The following is a 19,191-nucleotide window of genomic DNA, read 5'->3' as shown; positions in this document are numbered from 1 at the left end:
AACTGCAATTTGTTAAGTGTGCTGGGAACTGTAACTCAGTGAGGGGGCTCCTCAGACCTCTTAATAAACAACAGTTCCCAGGATTCTTTAGGGGAAGCCATGACTGTTAAAGGAGTGTTGTTGACATCCATCTGTCTCAAGAGACAATGGAGTGTAGCTATGGGGGTGAAGTCAAGCCACTGCATTAGGGTGCAAGACTGGGCAGTGTCTGTCAGGAGATGCGGCACAGAATCCAGGGTCATTCGACCAGCTGCCATGTTATAGATTAGAAATTGGAAGCTTTGTTGGAGATTGCAGTCAAATACAGCTAGCAAGCAGAGGGCTAGTTAGTGCCACAGCATGTAGTTCCTAGACTTTCCTCCAGAAAAGGAGGCTGTGAACCCTTGTCTTACTGTTCCTCTCTCTTTCTCTGCATCATGTAAAGACAGATGTGCTTAAGTTAGCTCTGAGCTTAGAGCACATGTACAAAACTCTCTTTCCTCTATTTTCTACCCAATACTTTTTTGCCTGTATTATCCATGCTTCTGCATGGAATAATGCATGACTGAGGCCTTGAAACTGTAAGTAAGGCATTTTAAACTTACTTTAACAGTGTGTGATCTGCTCACAGCAGAAGGGGGTAGGGAGAGAAGTGCTGTGAGTGCCTCAGAATGGGATAAAAAGGTTTAACAACCTATATTCCTAACACTATAGTGCTACAGGGGCTCTCTGCCTGCAGGAGAGTGTGCAAAACCCACTGTTTTGAATCCAGGCATTTTCTTTTGTTGTTCACCGGCACATGTGGGTCCACAGAGATTCATATTTTATTCCCTCACAAACTTGTGGCCCTCCAGAAGTTGTTGGACAGCAGCTCACATCATCCTTGACCACAGGCCACGCTGGGGGCTTATGGGTGCTAGGAATCCACCAACATTTGGAGGGCCACAGGTTCCACATCTCTCTTATCGGTGAACACCCAGCATATTCCAAACTGTGGGGGAAACATGACCCTTTGATCAGACCCTGACACCTCATGAGCCCCTCACTGCCCTGGTGGTTCCAGCTTACCACATAATACAGGAACATTTTATCGTCGTACTGAAGGAAATCCTCATAAAGGAAGCTGAGTATCTAAACGGAAAGCGAGAACAGAGTCTTATGTGGGTACTCTTTCCATTTCAGGCAAAAGGCAACAGCTTTCGAGCTTCCTGCAAGCAAGCTCTTTAAATCAATTAAACCACTCTGCAGTGAGAGAGAGAACGTTATCTTCTTCAACAAATCCTACACCACACAAGCAGGACCTTGGAAAGACATCTAGGTAAGAAGCAGTGCTGCTTTGCTACTGAAAAGGTTGGGCAGCATGGCTGACTTCACTCTACTGCAGCAGGTCTGAGGAACCAGGTGTTGATGGACTCCAACTCCCAGCTTCCCCAGCAAGCCTGGCCGGTGGGCAGGGATGATGGGAGCTATAGTCCAACAACATCTGGAGGGCCACAGCTCCCCCCCCCCCCGGGCTGTGTGTGCACTTTGCCTCTAAAGCGCATTCTTTCCCTCAAAGAATTCTGGGTGCTGAAGTTTGCTGCTGGGAACTGTAACTCCGTGAGAGTTAAACTACAGTGCCCAGAATCCTTTGAGATAATGAATGTGCTTTGGAATGCGTTTTAAAGAGGCTTACACAGCCTCTTATTAAATTAGCCTTTTCTCTTGGCACTGCAGAGTGTAAGTTCTGCCTCTTCCTCTGCACCATCACAGGACTGCACCTGTCTTTGGTACCCTGACTGCTTTTCTATTCCAACATCCACAAAGTCCCATCTCTCAGTTGTCCTCAGCGTCTTCTTTCTGTGCTTCCATTCCATGTTATCTCCTGTTTCCCTATCCTAAGGCCTCTCTGCACTTCCTCCTCTCAATCCTCTTTCTTTCTTTCTTTCTTTCTTTCTTTCTTTCTTTCTTTCTCCCTCCCCCCTCCCTCTCCTTCTTCCACTGTCCTGTTCCTGCCAGTTCACTGGCAACAGCTCACAAGGCTTTTACACCCTCAACAGTTTGCGCCAGTTCAGGATTCTCAGATACAACTAAGGCACGTGGTGTGTTAGGGACCTGCAGGGTGCGCCAGGGGAAGGGGGGCTGGAGTTTGACTTAGGAGAGGGGGGCTGTGATTTGTGGGAACCTGTAACAGCCAGGAAGCAAGAATCAGAGGCAGGGGGAGCTCCAGAGCTGGAAGGTGGAGCGCAGGATGGTTTGGAAGAAGAAGAGGAGGCGGAGGCAAGTCAGGCAAGTGAAGGGCCAGGTGCTTCTCCCCCCTCCCACACCTCTGTCTCCCAGAACCATGAGGGGACTGAAGAGGGCAGAGCAGAGGAAGCTTCCATGCAGGCATTATCTCCAGTTGCAACTGCACAGCCCATCAGGGGAAGGTACATAACCTGGTAAAGGGGGAGTGGTCCCCTGTTGCCGCAACGATGCCTTATGAGGAACGTCTAAGGGAGCTGGGCATGTTTAGCCTGGAGAAGAGGAGGTTAAGGGGTGATATGATAGCCATGTTCAAATATATAAAAGGATGTCACATAGAGGAGGGAGAAAGGTTGTTTTCTGCTGCTCCAGAGAAGCGGACACGGAGCAATGGATCCAAACTACAAGAAAGAAGATTCCACCTAAACATTAGGAAGAACTTCCTGACAGTAAGAGCTGTTCGACAGTGGAATTTGCTGCCAAGGAGTGTGGTGGAGTCTCCTTCTTTGGAGGTCTTTAAGCAGAGGCTTGACAACCATATGTCAGGAGTGCTCTGATGGTGTTTCCTGCTTGGCAGGGGGTTGGACTCGATGACCCTTGTGGTCTCTTCCAACTCTATGATTCTATGATTCTATGATTCTAACTGCTCCCTAGAGTCTGGGCCTGGCAACAGCTGCCTAGATGCTAGGTTGGTGTGCGTGGCCATTCAGAGCCATAGAAACGACTGTAAGTGTCCACTTTCGACAATAAAGAGTTAACTATGTGCTGCATGCATTCCTGACATGGTGTGCCTGGCTGCCTACAGCAGGCTAGAAAAACCAGCAGCAACTCTGCCACACATCTCTGGATACAGGAAAGGAGGGGCTATGGGCTTACGAGGGGCATATATGTTTCCCACAAAGAAGTGGGGAAGCCAGGGCCACAAAGAATGGATTTTTGGAATTCCTCCTTGTTTTGGGGAGGGGGGTGCAGGGCATGTTGTCTATGCTAGACTCTGATTACAATACGCCTACTTTACTGGATGAATTCTCAAGTATGCTTCCCGCTATTCATTTTCATGGAGAGAAAACAAGCTTTCCCACCTTACAGATTTCTTTCTGTGCCTTTAGTACCCAGGGTATAACATGTCCAGAAGGAAGGAGATTTTGTAAGTTCCTGAGAGTTGTCAGTTTCAAGGGGAGGTGCCAGTTGCTGTTCTGGGTCAGGTACAGCTCACAAATCCTTTCTCCCATGACATGGCGCAGAAGGATGTTCCCTTCGCCAAGGGAGCAGAGCATCATGCGCAAAAAGTCCTCCAGGTCATGCCACAGGTCTAGGAGATGCACCTCCAGGCCATAATCCCTGCGCAGCAAAAACTCCCGGAAGGGGCGCCCTGCACATTTGTCGGCAGTGAGTGCCCAAGGAAGGAAATCTAAGCACATGGGAGACTTGACAAGGGTTTTTAAGGCAAGCAGCGAAGGGAACTGGACCACAGGAGTGGAAGAGCGCAGCTTATTATAGGTGATTGCGTTAGCAAGCTCATTTGCCAGAGGAGAGGACATGAATTCGCTTGGACTGCTTTTGAAGCTTGGCGATTCATCGGAAACGCCCATTGCTGAATCCCTGATCTGATCTGCCGGAGAAGGACTGGAACTGGCAGAATGTCTTGCAGAATGTCTTGCAGAATGACGGTGCTTCTTGTGTGCCGGGCTGCTTCTGCGTGACTTCTTCTTCTTGCGGCTTTCTTTGTGCTTCCCTCCTTCAGAGCAGCCTTGGCCTGTTACCTGGTCCCAGACCATCCTCTTGCTTTCCAAGCTGCAATAGGATTTTGTTTCGCTGCTGCTTTGCCTGATGCTCATGGGCGGCCGAGGAGACACCGCCTGCTTCGGCAAACCTGCCCTGTGCAGCCTTTCCTCATACTGCTCAAGGAGATGGCGGCACGCTGGCTCCTTCTCCATCTTCAACTTGCAGTGGATGTAGAAGTTTGGGAGCCAGTAGCTTTCGATCTTGAACAGGGCCACCTTTTGCATCTCGGACAGGATTTCCCTCCGAGAGCGGACGTGTTGGGGGTGGTATGGAGTCATTTTCAGAAGGGATTCTGCAAATGTTACAAAGCATTGGGGGAAAGAGGAGTTAATGGTTCTTAGAGTTGCGAAAGAAGAAAATGGTCTTTCTGCTGACTGGCTGGGCTTCTTTTTAATTCTGTGTCCACTTCTGGGATGACTGCTGTTTTAGGCTGCAGCCAGATGGCAAGTGTGATGGAGGGCACCATATTATCTATCCGTTGCCTGGAGGGTGCTCAGACACTCCCCACCCCCACATAATGGGATGCATTAAGGGGAAAAGGCACCAGTCCACCCCAAAATATTAATGTTTTCATTTGGCGTCTTGTATCAAAGAGGGAGTCTGAATAGCCAGGGGCGGAATCATAGAATTGTAGTGTTGGAAGGGACCCCAAGGGCCATCTAGTCCAACCCCTTGCAATGCAGGAACCTCAGCTAAAGCATCTCTGCATGCCATCAATGGTCTCACAAGTTGTCAAACTTCCAATGGCTGAGGCACCGTTTTTCTCTGACTTACACGTCAATCATATGCATGAGTAGATTTTTTTAAAAAAGCATGTAGGGGTAAAAGTTATCTGTCCTCTGAGAAGTCTGTGTTCCAGGGTGAGTGGAGTCACTGTTGTGGCCATGCCTTCTGATAGTCATGAAGGACAGCCCTATCAGCAGCTATCAGCCATTGTGGCTAAATGGAACTTCTGGGTTCAGAAGCAGGAAAAAGAAGAGATGTTGCCTGCAAGCTCTTTGCGGGCTTCCTGGGAGGGGCCTTTTTAGGAAGCAGTGTGCTAGACTCAATGGACTTTTTTGAAGGAAACTAGCCAAGCAGTATCACATGCAGAGACACAACAGGTGACTTCAGTTTCCTCCACAGGCAGGTGACTCTGTGGGGAATGATGGAAAGATGCAGTGGGGAGTCACTGATTTAGAAAGAGGCACTTGGGGTTCCCAGGAACCTCTAATTATATAATTAGTTCTCTTGCAGCATCACGACACTATGAGAGTGTGTCACTTACCAATGGTTGTGTTGCAGAGGATGACAACGGTGGAGCCCTCCTGCAAGTGAGTAGCCATCAACACCTGGATGAGGGACTCATAGAGATCTTGCTGGGATTCATCAGTCTCGTCAATCCCAAGTATCCTTTCCGTAGCGAGCCAGAACTTGGTCAGCTCTTCCCCTGTAGATTAGACGTAAAGTTAGGACTACGCATTCCAGGCAATATCTGTAATGTCCTGCTGGGAAGGAATAGGATTTTCAGCTAATTCTTGAGGGGGGTTTGGTTGTGAAACTTGGATTGCAAAATGGTTGCTTTCTGCTTTAAAGGCTCTCCTCCACTGAAGGGGCAAAAGCTCACAGGGAGGTTAAAAGTATATAGGGATGGTTTGCTTAGGAGGGGTATGGAAGGTTAAAAACATTCCTCTCCCTGCAATCCCCCTTGCGCTGCTCTCCGGACTGGGGAACAGCTGAGAGCAGTGAAAAGGAGGCTGGACTACAGGGGTAGGGGAATTATTCTTTATCTGGAGGCCTAGTCCTTTCTGTTGTTCAGCTGATCAGTGGGAAGGTGTGTTGTGGGCCACATAAGATTAATAAGGTAAGGACCCCCTGGACAGTTAAGTCCAGTCAAATTTGACTATGGGGTGCCTCACTCATCTCACTTTCAGGCCCAGGAAGCCGGCGTTTGTCCACAGACAGCTTTCCAGGTCATGTGGCCAGAATGACTAAACTGCTTCTGGCACAACAGGACACTGTGACGGAAGCCAGAGCACACGGAAACGTCATTTACTTTCCTGCCTCAGTGGTACCTATTTATCTACTTGCACTGGCATGCTTTCGAACTGCTAGGATGGCAGGAGTTGGGACAGAGCAATGGGAGCTCCCATTGCTCGAACTGCCAACCTTCCGATAGGCAAGCTCAAGAGGCTCAGTGGTTTAGACCACAGTGCCACCTTAACCACATAAGTTAAGGCAACAAGCAGCCCAGGGGGTACAGACTACACACTTCTGAGGAAGATAGAAAAGGGGGCATATTTTCTGAGACTATACATACTGACTGGAGAATATGCACATGTTGGCTGGAGAATGTACAAGATTCACCTGAAATCTGCACATTTCCCAAAGCCTGTTGGGTATTATACATAATGGCCAGATAATGTACAAAATCCATTTGATTCATGCAAATTACCCAAGGTCTCTTGGAGATTATGCATCTTGACCAGGAAATGTGCACATTCTCCAGGAGGTCTGATGAATGTACATAATGGCTGCTTGTTATGCACATTAACCATTCAAATTGCATTCTCCTTAAAATATCAGGATAGAGGCTATCAATTCATTAGCACTTTAAAATAATAGGGCAGGCTACCCACTTGCAGCATGAGGGAAGACAGCAAGACAAACAACTGAGCCAGAAGTTGATTTGCTATTGCAAACATATATTTGTATCATGCAAGTTGCAGAAGTGAATGGAATCGAGGCTCCCACCACAGCTAAAGAGTTTGCTGTTAAGCCTTTTTAAATTGTGATATCTTTACCCTTAGAGAATGATAGAGTGTGCAGAGGCAGGTTTTTATCAGATACATCCATAGAAGGAGCTGGACAGATGTTCAGCCCCACGGATCAGAGAGAGGAGGTGCAGAGTCTGGGGTTGCCATTTGTTTCCCGCTGTGTAATTTCTGTGTGCTGCACTTCCCCTTTTCTTACCTGCCATTCCTTGCATGAAGGCACGGAAGCGCCACATCCCCCGGCTGCCCCCAATGCACTTCTCAAGAAGCCACTGGTCAGCCTTGATCCACCGCAGCATCTCCGCTGTAGAGCAAAAGCAAAGCGACACATTGGCAGGTCACCTAAAAGTGTATTGGTGGCACCAGCTTGGCTGCAAGAGTTGCCAGAAGGAGGCGCACAAGACACCATCCAACTTGCGCAGCCTTTTATTCTCCTGAATATATCCTGCAAGGCAGCAGAGGCTTAGTCTCAGAGTTTTCCTTCTCCTAGATGGGCTCCCTTCCCAGGTGGACGAGGAATCTGCTCATTGTTGGATACTTGGGATTTTTTGTGGGTTCTACATTAGTTTGGATAATCACTCAATTTCCCCGGTTGTTGTTTTTTCTGGCAGATAGTGTTTGGAATGTTTCTTTTAGCGTTTCATGTCAACTCTTACCTGCCTCTGGAGACCGGATGAAACTCAGGAGCTCTTCGCAGAGAAGATAGTGCAGGCACAAGTTGGTTTTGCAGAAGTAAGGCAGTCGGTGTTTTTCCATCCAGTTCATCAAGCCTTTGTGCTTTGATACCTGTATTGGCCCAAAACGATGTGCTTAATTGAGACCAGATGTATGGGAGAAAGTCACCAGTTCACATTTAAAGGTGAACCTCCCTAATTTGCACTTTCTGAAACAATGCAAGAACCAAAACACAACCACCCTTCAGAATTCTCAGTGCTCCAAATTTTGCAGTGCAGCTTTCTGGCCTAGTAACATGCACAAGAATGCATATACTGGGCTAAATGTATATAAAAATGCATATATTAGTGAAAGTAACATACAAAAATGCATTATATTACATTTAGGCATTTTATGAGGGTTTTGTGGTTTTTTTTAAGGGAATGGATGCGGAAATGTGGAGAACTGAAGATTGGAAAAAGAGGGAGAGACTAAAACTGACAGATTCACCCATCCCTAAAGAAAAAATTGTATCACATCTGCAAAATCCTGGCATCCAAGAAATTTGTGGTTTATCATTTTCTTCACAAGGAGGTAAAAGACAGCTTACTTGACTGGCACTACCTTGCAGAAAAGATTACTGGTTGTATCACAACACCCCACAGCCACCCCAAATTCAGTGTCAAGGAAACTCAACAACAAAGACAGAGATGAACAGTTTCAAGCAGAAGTAACCAACACAGTTGCCCTCAAGACAAAGTTGTACTACAAATCCCATCTGCCCCAACCAGTTTGGCCAATGGCCAAGAATGATGGGAGTTGTGGTCCACTAACATCTGGTGGGTGCCTCGTTGACTATCCTTGGTTTAGAGGGTGAGATAGATTAAAAAGGGAGATGAGGGACAGAGGATAATAGCTATGTGGAAAGGACAGGATTGTGATCAGCTTTATAGCCCATCCACTAGAAGTCTTCTGGTCCTCTTTGATGTCTCAGCACCAGACAGAGCTCTCTTATTCATGAACTGGTTGTGCTCTTCAGAGAGAGGCAAGCACTTCAGCAAGTCCTCTTTGTCACTCCGCATGGACACAGCAAGGCAGTTGTGCGTCTGCTTTTGCATGCATGAGAGTCTGAATTCCGCTCATATTATGCCTTGGTGGAAATTAGGTTGTCCAGACATACAAACAGCAAATTGCAGGATGATGGAAAATGGAATAGCATGAGAGATTCCAATCATCACCCCTACCACAGGCCAAACACCAAGAGTTGCATTTTGGACACCACACATTGAAGAAGTCTATTTGATTCTGTGCCAGATTCCTGGGACTTCAAGCTAATATCAGCAATACCATCAGTGCCACTCATCCCCATGTGCAAAAGGCTGCCGGCTTTGGAAAATATCGACATTTACCAGGTTGCATGGTAATTCTGGCCAAAGATACCATTGACGAGTGCTGTGCATGAAAATAGGGGTCTGACCAAACACCTGTGGAGTGAGAGAGAAAGAGGGGGAGAGGGAGAGAAAGATACAGAAAAAGATGGTTAATGAAGTCTCTACTTTCATCTCCAGCTCTAGTTTCTACTGGGATATAGTCATTGCTTTTTAAAATGATAGTACTGCTACACACCACCCCAATCTCTGAACAAGGCGAGACTCCAGGGTTTCCAGGCGCTGACCCAGGATTTGTTTCTTCCTTGAAGAGGAGCTTGGGGAGGGGTGATGCAAGCACTGGAAAACAAAGCAGGTAATGCACAACAGGTGAAGGCATCCCTGCCCACTCTCTGGTTTGTGCAGCAACGTGTAAACACATATTGAAATGTAGCGGGGCAGGGGACAACCTCACTGCATTTTAAGTCACTAATATGCAATATGTACATAGCCAAATATACTGAGTAGTAGAGGGAACTTACAGGAAGATTCAGGAATGTGTTGAAGAAGTCAGCAAAGATTTCATTTTGCATCAGAACTGTCAAGTGCTTCTTGGCAATCAGTTCTGCAAAGAAGAAGAGCGTGATTGTGGTGAAAACGGAAGTTTGGGTTTGAAACAGTAAAGTTATCCACCGAATTATTTGCACTCATCCTTACTGTAAAATAGTTGTCTTTTGAGGAAGCAAGTTTGTTGGGTAACACCTCCCAGTTGCAACACATGAGTTTTGCGGTATGTGACTAAATATCATAACAACAACAACAACAACAACCAGTAACTCCCTCCCACAAATACATTTTAAAGGCCAAAGGCCTGGTTATAGAGGAACATTATTGCCGGCACCTAAAGATACTCTATTTAGTGAAGGTGCTGGGCGAGCCTCCCTGGGGAGAGCATTCCATAAGCAGGGAGTCACCGCAGAAAAGGCCTGTTCTCCTGTTGCCGCCTTCCAGAGCTCTTGTGGAGGAGGCAAATGAAGAAGGGCCTCAGATGACAGTCTCAGGATTGGTTCATATGGAGAGAGATGGTCCTTGATTATTCTGTTGGAATTGGTAGGAAGTGAGTCTCATCCACTGAAAAAATTATGAAGAGATATTGGTGTAGAAGAGCCAGTACTGACAGCATAGTGTTTTGAGACCTGGGCTTGGCTGTGAAAATCCCAGTTTCACATCCATGAGGGCTTCTCTGAGAGCCTTTGGGCGCACCATGGCCATCTATCTGCCCAACCTATCCCAGGGTTGTTGTGAGGATGGCTAGGCTAACGTCAGTTATGCCACCACCCTGAGCTTCTTGATGGAAAGGTATGATAAAAAATACAGTGAACAAATGATACACGCGCACACACACACTCCAACTCTTACTCATTCTATTCATGATGAGTCTGGGTTGAGGATGCTTTCACTGTTGCAGCATTTCAAGGCAGTTTTTGCTGAGCTCTGTTCTGTTATGATGCGTTAGAACAGTTGCTGCTGCAGTGGGTTCCACATTCCACCAAGGCAGCTCTTAGCTGATCATGATTTTTCTCCCCATTTGTTGCACATAACATGAAAAATTATATTGTTTTACAAATTTCCTCCTAACTATCAAAGATCTCCTTAGAATGTCCTGGAGCTGTTCACAGACCCAGCAGAGTCGAGGGGTGAAGTTTCCCCCTGAATGGCAGCACCTCAGGTTCCTGGTAGGGCTGCTGCTCTGTCCTCCCTTCCCAAAATAACCTCTCTGCACATAGAAAAAAAGCAGCAAGTCGGCTAGGAAGAACTCCTGTTCTTTGTGGGTGGGTGTATGCGTGACTGTGTGTAGGGAAATTCAAACATACAAACATTAATTCCCACTTGTATCCTAAAGTGGAACAGTCCAGGAAATGCCCTGCCATTTAGTTCATTATTAAGAGGCCTTTGCATATCCCAAAACACACATTTCCCTAGCATGCATGTTGTACATGTGATCATGGAGTTATGATATTTGGGCATTAATTGGAAATTGTTTCACACCAGCCCCACCGCAAGCCCACCACATACCTCTAGAGGTATATAGCACCACACGTCCCCTGTTGCCACCCTCTGGTTGCATAGGGGAGCAACCAAGATGATCAAGGGTTTGGAAACCAAGCCTTATGAGGAACGGTTGAGGGATCTGGGTATGTCTAGCCTTGAAAAGAGGAGACTGAGAGGAGAAGTGATAGTCATCTTCAAATATCTGAAGAGTTGTCACATGGAAGATGGAGCAAGCTTGTCTTCTCCTACTCCAGAGGGTAGGAATCAGTCCAATACAGCTAAATATAAGGAAGAATTTTTGACAGTAAGAGTTGCTTGACAGTGGAACAGAATCCCAAAAAAGGTGGCAGACTCTCCTACCTTGGAGGTTTTTAAGCAGGGATTGGATGGCCATCGATCATTGATGCTTTAACTGAGATTCCTGCATTGCACAGTGAGGGGTCTGAGATTCTAATTTTATATTATTCTCTTCCTTAATAGCCTGGGGAAAATAATTAGGAACAACCACTAATTCCCAGTCCATGAAAGGATAAAATTGTTAGTTATGCACATGATAGGATAAAATTTTTAGTTATGTACACAAACATAATGGCAGCCAATAGAGTAAAACTGACTTTGCAGCTTGAGGTGGTAAATGCATCATTCACATTGCTAGTGTAACATAATCTTGTGGCACCTTAAAGTCTGACTAAAACCAGTGGAGAGCCATCATTGTCAATGATACGGATGCCGGTGGAGAGCAATGGCCTAAGGCAGGTTTCCATGTTCCTATGTAGCGCATGCATTCTAACAGCAGGTGGCAGAATGAGATCAAAAACCATGCATTCTAATCCCAGAGTTTGCGGAAAGTGCAGCAGGAAATCCCAGTGGCATGCTAAGAATTGTTAATACAATGGATTTTCTTCCCAAATCTGGATTACTGCTGCTTATCATCTCTGACTTAGATGTTGCAATAACTCCCAATTACTGCCACACAGTTTCTGACGTATGCGGATTAAGTGCAGTGCTGGCACTCCAAGAACCGGCAATCCTGATTCCAGAGACACCAGTCTCCCCGCCCTGAACAGCTTTGCGCAGAGACTTTTAAGCGTTAGATGACCAGGTCATCTGAAGGCCCGGTCAAGGCCTGATATTGTGAGCAAGGAAGAGCCGTTTTAGGCAGGGTCCCCCTAAGATGCCACTTGGCGGCGGCTGCAGCTGCCAAACAATGACTTGCTTCCTCAGTCTCCACAACCACCCTGGCGAGGGACAGGGGCTGGCACAAGATGAGCGTCATGGCTGAGAGGGGATTTGAGCGCTGGTCCTAATTCAAGACTCTTACCACCAGGCAGGCTCCGGAATTGTCTTCTCTGCTATATGCAATCATTCCAGCTACTGTGCGAATGGCGCCAGGCGAAGCCTCATGTCATGAAGTTCAAGTGACCAAGAGAAAATGTTCCCCTTTCTAGACTTTCATGTGAACCAGGATGTCTTGGGCAACACATGTACCAAATCTCAGCTTGCTGTTCAGTGTAGCACAAGTCTGCTGGCAATTGCAATGGCCTGTGAGCTGAAGAATCCGTTTCAAGTCTATTATTTTTCACAGAGTATAAACACTTGCTCCTTGCAGGCATGTACCATGCAACCCCAGCCTGTGGGACGCAGGAGTAGTATTCCTTTCCTTTCTTATATTTCTATGCCACATTTAACTCCCACGAGTCACGAATCAGCTTACAAACCCTGGAGTAGCAGTAACACACACACACACACACACACACACACACCCCTCCTGGCGTCCCCCCCCCCCTACAATTGGCCATGCTGGCTGAGGCTGATGGGACTCAGAGTAAAACAGCATCTGGAGGGCTAAAGATTAGGCAGCCCTGGCCTAGGGAGAACATGGGGGAGAAAATTAAATCTGCACTGATTCTAGAAAGAACACGGTAAGGACCCTGCCTTCTGCTTGCCTATGATTTGCCTGGTCTTGTCCTCTGCCCACAGGCCTCTGGGCCAATCAGAGGGTGGGGAAGCACAGTGGGCAGATTAACCTTGTAATGCTTGGCCAATATCCCACTATCCTACTATGCAGGCTGTGTTTTCGCCAGTATGGGAGTCACACCGCACCTGAACTCAAATGCACCTGGACTCGATGGGTGGAGAAAACTCCAAAGCGTCACTCTATGGCATCCTGGGGTTTTTTTGTCCTTCAATGAGACATCAATGTGTTTCATCCTGGATCACTTTAGACTGACGTTCTCCCCAGCTTCAGGATAGCTGAGGCACACACTCGTCTGTCTACTGAATTAAAATGGGGCATTCATCATTCTCACAGCCAGAACACCAGTTTATTAGAGCATATAAAAGTGAGACTTAACTGCCCTACTGCTCCTGATTCTGCAGGAGTCCTTGATCAGAACATGGCCTCTGATTAGAAGTAGGCAAGTCCTATGCAATGGTGCACACAGAGATATAACAGGCCACCTCCTCTGAAGGTTAAGTCATTCTGCAGTCCCCCTGCATTGGAGTGATGGAATAGTCATATCTGATCCAGATACGCCACAGGGCACAATCCCTCACACACCCAGGGAGGGGGGTGTTGATTGGAAGAAGGCATGGCCTTGATAGCAAATCATGTAGAGCTGGAGCTGAGAGTTCATTTTCCCTCTCTCTCTGTGTGTGTGTCCCCACACACTGGGAAATTGCACCCCAGATAGAAGCTTGCAAAAGGCACGCTTGCATGGAAGTAAGTTTCAATGAAATGTCAATAAATCAGTTTCAATAAATGTGAGCGCTGTAGTTTGGTGGCCCAGGATCTTGCTTTGCATGCAGAAGGTCCCAGGTTCAGTCCCGAGGGAGGGCTGGGAAACTTGGAGAGCATCCTACTCAGGTAAGTGTGAAAATTACCTGCTCCTTGGTAAGTGAGCGCAGGACTGACGCTTGCTGCCTCAGGCCTCTTTCCTCCCCATCTGCCTTCTGAGGCCACGGCCTCTGCATTGCCCCAGATGCATTGCAGACACACGTCATAGTCAAGCCAAGTGCCAGATGGCGCTCCTTTTCTGGGGGGGAAACAGAAGAAAAAAGAAGAAAGCTTTCCAGTGCTACCTAGATAACCCCCTGACCTTCGCTACACACACACACATTTTGAAACCAGCGACCGTCTACCCCTGACCTGGCAGCTTCATCAAAGGCAGCAGGGACCTTTTGTGAATCTTTCAATATTGATTCGTTATAAAAGCAAATTGAGCACGTAGGCTTCTGTGCGTGAGAATTTCATCAGTCCTGCTACCTGGAAGCCAGAGGCTGTAAATCTGCTAGTAGATGAGCACAGCTGATGCATTCTGCACCAGTTCAAATCACGAACATGAACCTGAGACACAGGGAGGGGAAGAGCAGGATATTATCTGCAGAATCCAATGCAAAAGCTCTTCCTGGGCCATATTCTGCAAGCAGCAGCTGCACAACTGAATGCTCCGTCCGAGTGAAATATCCCTCCATGTGGAAGAGCAGCGTGCTGTGGGAAAGGCATCGCTTTTCTCAAACATGCTTTTTTGCTGTATCCAGAGTGCTTTTTAGCAGGGCTCAGAAAAAGCTTTCCACCCCGCAGACTGCATAAACAAACTTCCAGGGCTGAATTAGATTGGCAGGGGGATGGCACCCACCCACAGCTGCTGCCTACCCAGGATACTTGACCAAGGTCCTCCTGGCAATGACGTAGAACCTGACATCCTCATGCTCAGAGTTTCTGGCTCTGATCCACTCCATGGTGGCTGCTGCTGCTGCAGGCGAAGGTTGCAGGCAGTCATGTGCCCTTCTTCACAGATGATGCTTCTCTCTTTGAAGGAACCAAAGATAAAGGACGAGCAGCGGGGGCTTGGCACCCAGAGAGCCCACTAAGCAGGCATACTCCAGAGGTCACCTGGTCACCAACTTCCCCATAGGGTGAGGTCTGCTGTAAACGTAAAGGGACTCCTGACAGTTAGGTCCAGTCGTGAACGACTCTGGGATTGTGGCGCTCATCTCGCTTTACTGGCTGAGGGAGCCGATGTTTGTCCGGGTCATGTGGCCAGAAAAACCTTTCCACCCCACAGACTACATAAACTGACTTCATGTGGCGAAACCAGAGCAGCGCACGGAAACGCACTTTGACGTACTTTCGAACTGCTAGGTTGGCAGGAGCAGGGACCGAGCAACGGGAGCTCACCCTGTCGCGGGGATTTGAAACACTGACCTTCTCATCAGCAAGCCCTAGGCTCAGTCCCTTTTTGAGGTCTGGGGTACTCCCGTTTAAATCATACTTGCAGTTTCTAAGTTTGCATCTCTACATACAAATCAGCACGTGCAAATTATATGCAGATCTGGGTCCTCTTTTGCCTTTTTTTTTTAGGGGTGCCTTTCCTCTCTTTTTTTTTGCTTTTGTAAGTAGCCCCCCCCCCCCGCCTGAGCATCCCATGCATTGTCAATCTCTGGAGCAGTGGTGGGAGAACCTGTGGACCTCCAGACACTGTTAGCCACAGCATTCCACCAACCCACTTGCAGCATGGCAAGGGAGAGGGATGATGGCCATCCAGAGGACCTCAGTCTCCAACTCTTGCTCTGAACATCGGCAGGGAAAGGTGGTAGCTATGCATCTTCTGTAACACTGAGAAAGGCAGCAAGGTGTGTTTCAAGTCACCTTACTGGAAACATCAGAGGGAGGGCAAAGATGCCACCCTTCTTGATGTGCCTCCCCCATGAGAGGTCTGGAGGGTGGCAACACAAGAACAGTGGTTCCCTGTTTGTGGAATGCTCTCTCCAGGGAGGCTCCCTTGGTGCCTTCATTAGACATCTTTAGGTGCCAGACAAAAACCAGGCCTCTGGCTGATTGACGTCTGATGCCCTTGCAAATGTGTTGTGGGAGGGGGGGTTATTGGGTTGTCTTTTCTTATGTGATTGATATATATATAATGCTGTGCACCTCCTGAGATCTGCAGATGGAGGCCTGTATACAAATTAATTAATTGCTCGTGTTTACTTTCACTGCCCCTGCACATGCCAGAGCTCCTACTTGGGAAGCTGCCATCTGCATATGGGCAGCGGCTGTCTCCAACGCACACACCTGGCTTAACTGTGAAGCGAATGTGCCTTAAGTTCTCTAATTGGATGGGAGCTGGTTTGAGGGAAAATGCATCAAACGGCAATATTTCTCAAGGAACTAAAGGATGTGAATGTAAATACTTTACATATACTGTATTCTTCTTTAGCTATGTGTTCTGCAAGCAAAAGCTTTTGAATATTTTAACTAGTGTTTGGTCACTGTTTTAATTTCAATAAAAGTCAGTATTGCACATGACATTGGCTTCTTAGCAATTTAGCTCCTCTGCCGACATATAAGCCCCAGTGACCTTTCAACGGACTCAGAACAATCAAGTCTCTTAAATTCCAGTGCAGAGATAGAAATTTAGACACAACCCTGTGTCTAAAATTGAGCCCTGTATAATTATGACAATTAAAAAAGGAGAGGTGGCTTGTGCAGGTAGGAGACGCCTCTGGTCCCTTCAGGTGTGACTGGCCAACCTGTGGCCAAAGCCAAAGAACAGAGGACAGTGTGCTAGTAAGTCTCTCTTCTCTTTGGCGATCCCTCGTAGCCAAGCAAGATTGTCTTCCATAAACACAGTTTTAACAATGAGTCCGTAAGTGACTGTGGAGGCCAATTCTGGATCCACACGTCCTTCCACAGTGGGGACCTTGGTTTCCGGGCGGGAGTTGATCACGGTGTGGATTTGCCAGGCGTGCCTTCCTCCTAGCATGTTTCTCCCTTGCGTACTGAGTTTGAGTATCTTCAAAGCCCATGACACCTTTGGTAAGGGCTGTTCTCCAACTGGAGTGCTCGCAGGCCAGTGTTTCCCAGTTGTCCGTGTTTATACTACATTTTTTTTAGATTTGCCTTGAGACAGTCTTTAAACCTCTGCTAGCAAGTAAACATGTTTGGAGCGAAGGGGAGTTCTCCAAGATCCCTCGCTAGAGGGGGCTCATCTCACACTGGCTTCAAGTCACCCAGCCTCCTGCTGTAGCTTTAGTTGGTAAACAACCTTTGAAAATAGCTTGCGGGGGGGGGGGGGCATGAATTCTGAACCAGGGCAGCCTCCAAGACACCTAAGCACCTTCGAAGAACCTTTGTTCTGACATGCAATGAGCAGGGGGTGAGGCAAGAGAGCGAGGAAGGGACAAAAGCTGACCCCTTCTGCAATTTCCTTTCTTTGCAACACAGAGAAAGGGAAGATTGGTACCAAGGAAAACTGGTTAATACTGGGAGAACACTTGATATCCCGGATTAGCAATGGAGAAAATGGATTTTTAGCAGGCGCAGCTTGTCATCTAGGAGTCAGGAAAACCGTGGCAGCCCAAATTCTCTCTTCCATGGGTGCTCCTAAACGGGGCCTTAATATTGCAACTGAGTCAAGTCTGAGGAGCACCTGTCGGGAGACACCTGACATACCTAAGAAACTCTGAATATCAAAGAAACAGATGCTGGACTAGGGACACCATCAAACTGGTCTACCGTCTCCACACAGAGTTATCTGGAGTGTGTTCTGCAACAGGCAGTTGACGAAACGCAGGGAGCTGCTTTCCGCCAGAGCACCGGTCAACCAGAGTGGAGGCAGCTCTCCTGGGCTTTAGGCAAGAAACCTTCCCATACGTACCTGGGGAAAGGAGACCTGATAAACACAGGGGTGGGGTGAGCAGGGCTCCTCCTTGCCAGTTGTCTAGAAGAGGGAATTTCAGTTGGCTAGCTATGCTTGCAGAAATCCCCGTTATTAAAGGCGCAGGATCTGCACCCACTTTTTCAGAGATGAATCTGAGAACTTTTGTGTGCAAAGTACATGCTCTACCACAGACTAATTAATTTGCAATGCCATTTTAAAGATGATAATCGTAATAATTAATTTGTGTGCCCCCCTCTCTCTGTCCCTAGCCCAGTTTCTCCCCTAGCTGAGCAATTAGGTTCAAGTGACCAGATACGAACTTGTCTGAATAATTGGAGGTTTGTCTCCACTGCGAAATAACCGACCACTTGATGTGGTCCCAAACCATGGCATCAGACAAAGCACTCTCTGATGGAAGGGCTTGGCGAGTTGCAGAAGAGGCAGGGGGAGCCCAGGTGACTCAAGGTGAACGGAAGCTGGGTCTGCATTAGGACTTGCCTTCCTCCATCAACTCGATCCAGCTCCTCAAAGAACAGGCAGTAATGGTAGCAGCAAGCCACAGCTGCAATTTGAGGGCCAGCCCAGGGCCTCCCAGATGCTGTGAGGCTCCAATTCCCATCATCCCTGACCGCTGGCTGTGCTGGATGGGGTCGGTGGCAGTTGGGAGTCCCAGGGCACATGGAGGGCGCCCGGAGCTAGCCTTGATGGCTAACAGTCTCCATTAATTGGTGCAAATCTTTCTACAAAGCCGTCTAAGGCAGGGGCCATCGCTACATTTTGTAGTGAATTGTGTAAGCTAATGAGAGACTGAACAGAGAAGTGCTTGTCTTTTGTCTGACCCAAACCCACTACACACTAGCATTATCATGTGCAAAAGCAGCACAGGGTGGTATACAATCAAGTTTTACTCAAAGCATGCTAGTGGAATTAAGGCACTTAACTGAGAGCTCATGCACACTTCCTTTCATGCTCTTTTACTGCTGAATCGAACCCGCTCAGCTTCAATTCTGCGCATTCACACTGTTTTCTGGGCTACTTGCCTCTTAGTTCCTACACAGCTCCTTCTGCTGTCAAGCAAAGTCCTTAATTCCTCATTCCCACTTGCCCAGAGCCATCATATGAGGTTCATGAGAGAAGTGCGCTCTCTCTCTCTCTCTCTCTCTCTGCCCCTCCATCTCCACAAAGTATAAAGTGAGTGTACACTTAAAATATCAGGCCTTTCAAAGGGGGGATGTAAGACGTGAAATCGCTTTGAGATGTTTTATGGAGTGCGATTAATAAATGCAATTAAATAATATATAAAATGTTGGGATTAAAGGCATGACAATCTCTTGGCTAGGACCTCGGCAGTAATAATGAAAAAGTAGCTGGGGTGGAGGACAGGACTGTCTCAGTGGTGGCCCCAAATCTTTGGAATTCCCTCCCCGGGAAGGCGTATTAGGCCCTCTCATTGGCACATTTAAAGGAGGGGGCTTTTAGAAAGAAAGAAGAAACTGCACCTACCCAGCACTCAGCTTTTTGTCCGACACCTTATCTGGCTTTTGCTTTAGGAGTTGTGATTGTTGCCACTGTGAGGGGTTCTGTAAGGGGTTTTTTCTTTCTTTCTGATCACAAGTTTTATTACCTGATGGGTTGCATTTTCTTAACTGCTGCAAAAAGTGGGTTGAAACAAACGCCTTCTTTAAAATTCATTAAAGACCAACCCACCCAAACAAA

General features: G+C 47.4%; 1 protein-coding gene across 7 annotated transcripts in view; it reads right to left on the bottom strand.

Annotated features, from left to right (window-relative positions):
* Positions 1–19,191, bottom strand: part of RGSL1 (regulator of G protein signaling like 1) — a 40,260-nt gene that overhangs the window by 20,261 nt on the left and 808 nt on the right. For 5 of the 7 annotated variants that reach the window (XM_083446481.1, XM_083446482.1, XM_083446486.1 and 2 more), the window contains exons 1-8: positions 10,181–10,252; positions 9,304–9,386; positions 8,804–8,878; positions 7,397–7,526; positions 6,940–7,044; positions 5,255–5,416; positions 3,285–4,279; positions 1,048–1,110 (exon numbers count right to left, since the gene is read on the bottom strand). In XM_083446481.1, coding sequence (XP_083302607.1) covers positions 1,048–1,110; positions 3,285–4,279; positions 5,255–5,416; positions 6,940–7,044; positions 7,397–7,526; positions 8,804–8,878; positions 9,304–9,386; positions 10,181–10,193 — 1,626 coding nt within the window. In that variant the 5' untranslated portion in view covers positions 10,194–10,252. Of the gene's footprint in view, positions 1–1,047; positions 1,111–3,284; positions 4,280–5,254; positions 5,417–6,939; positions 7,045–7,396; positions 7,527–8,803; positions 8,879–9,303; positions 9,387–10,180; positions 10,263–18,978; positions 19,125–19,191 lie in introns of those variants that run through there. The other 2 variants (XM_083446484.1, XM_083446483.1) reach the window with 2 other exon arrangements.

This window comes from Podarcis tiliguerta, assembly GCF_965153285.1.
Source record: "Podarcis tiliguerta genome assembly, chromosome: 6".
Taxonomy (NCBI): domain Eukaryota; kingdom Metazoa; phylum Chordata; class Lepidosauria; order Squamata; family Lacertidae; genus Podarcis; species Podarcis tiliguerta.
The sequence above is the reverse complement of the archived record's forward strand: the minus strand, read 5'-3'. Positions and strand labels throughout refer to the sequence as shown.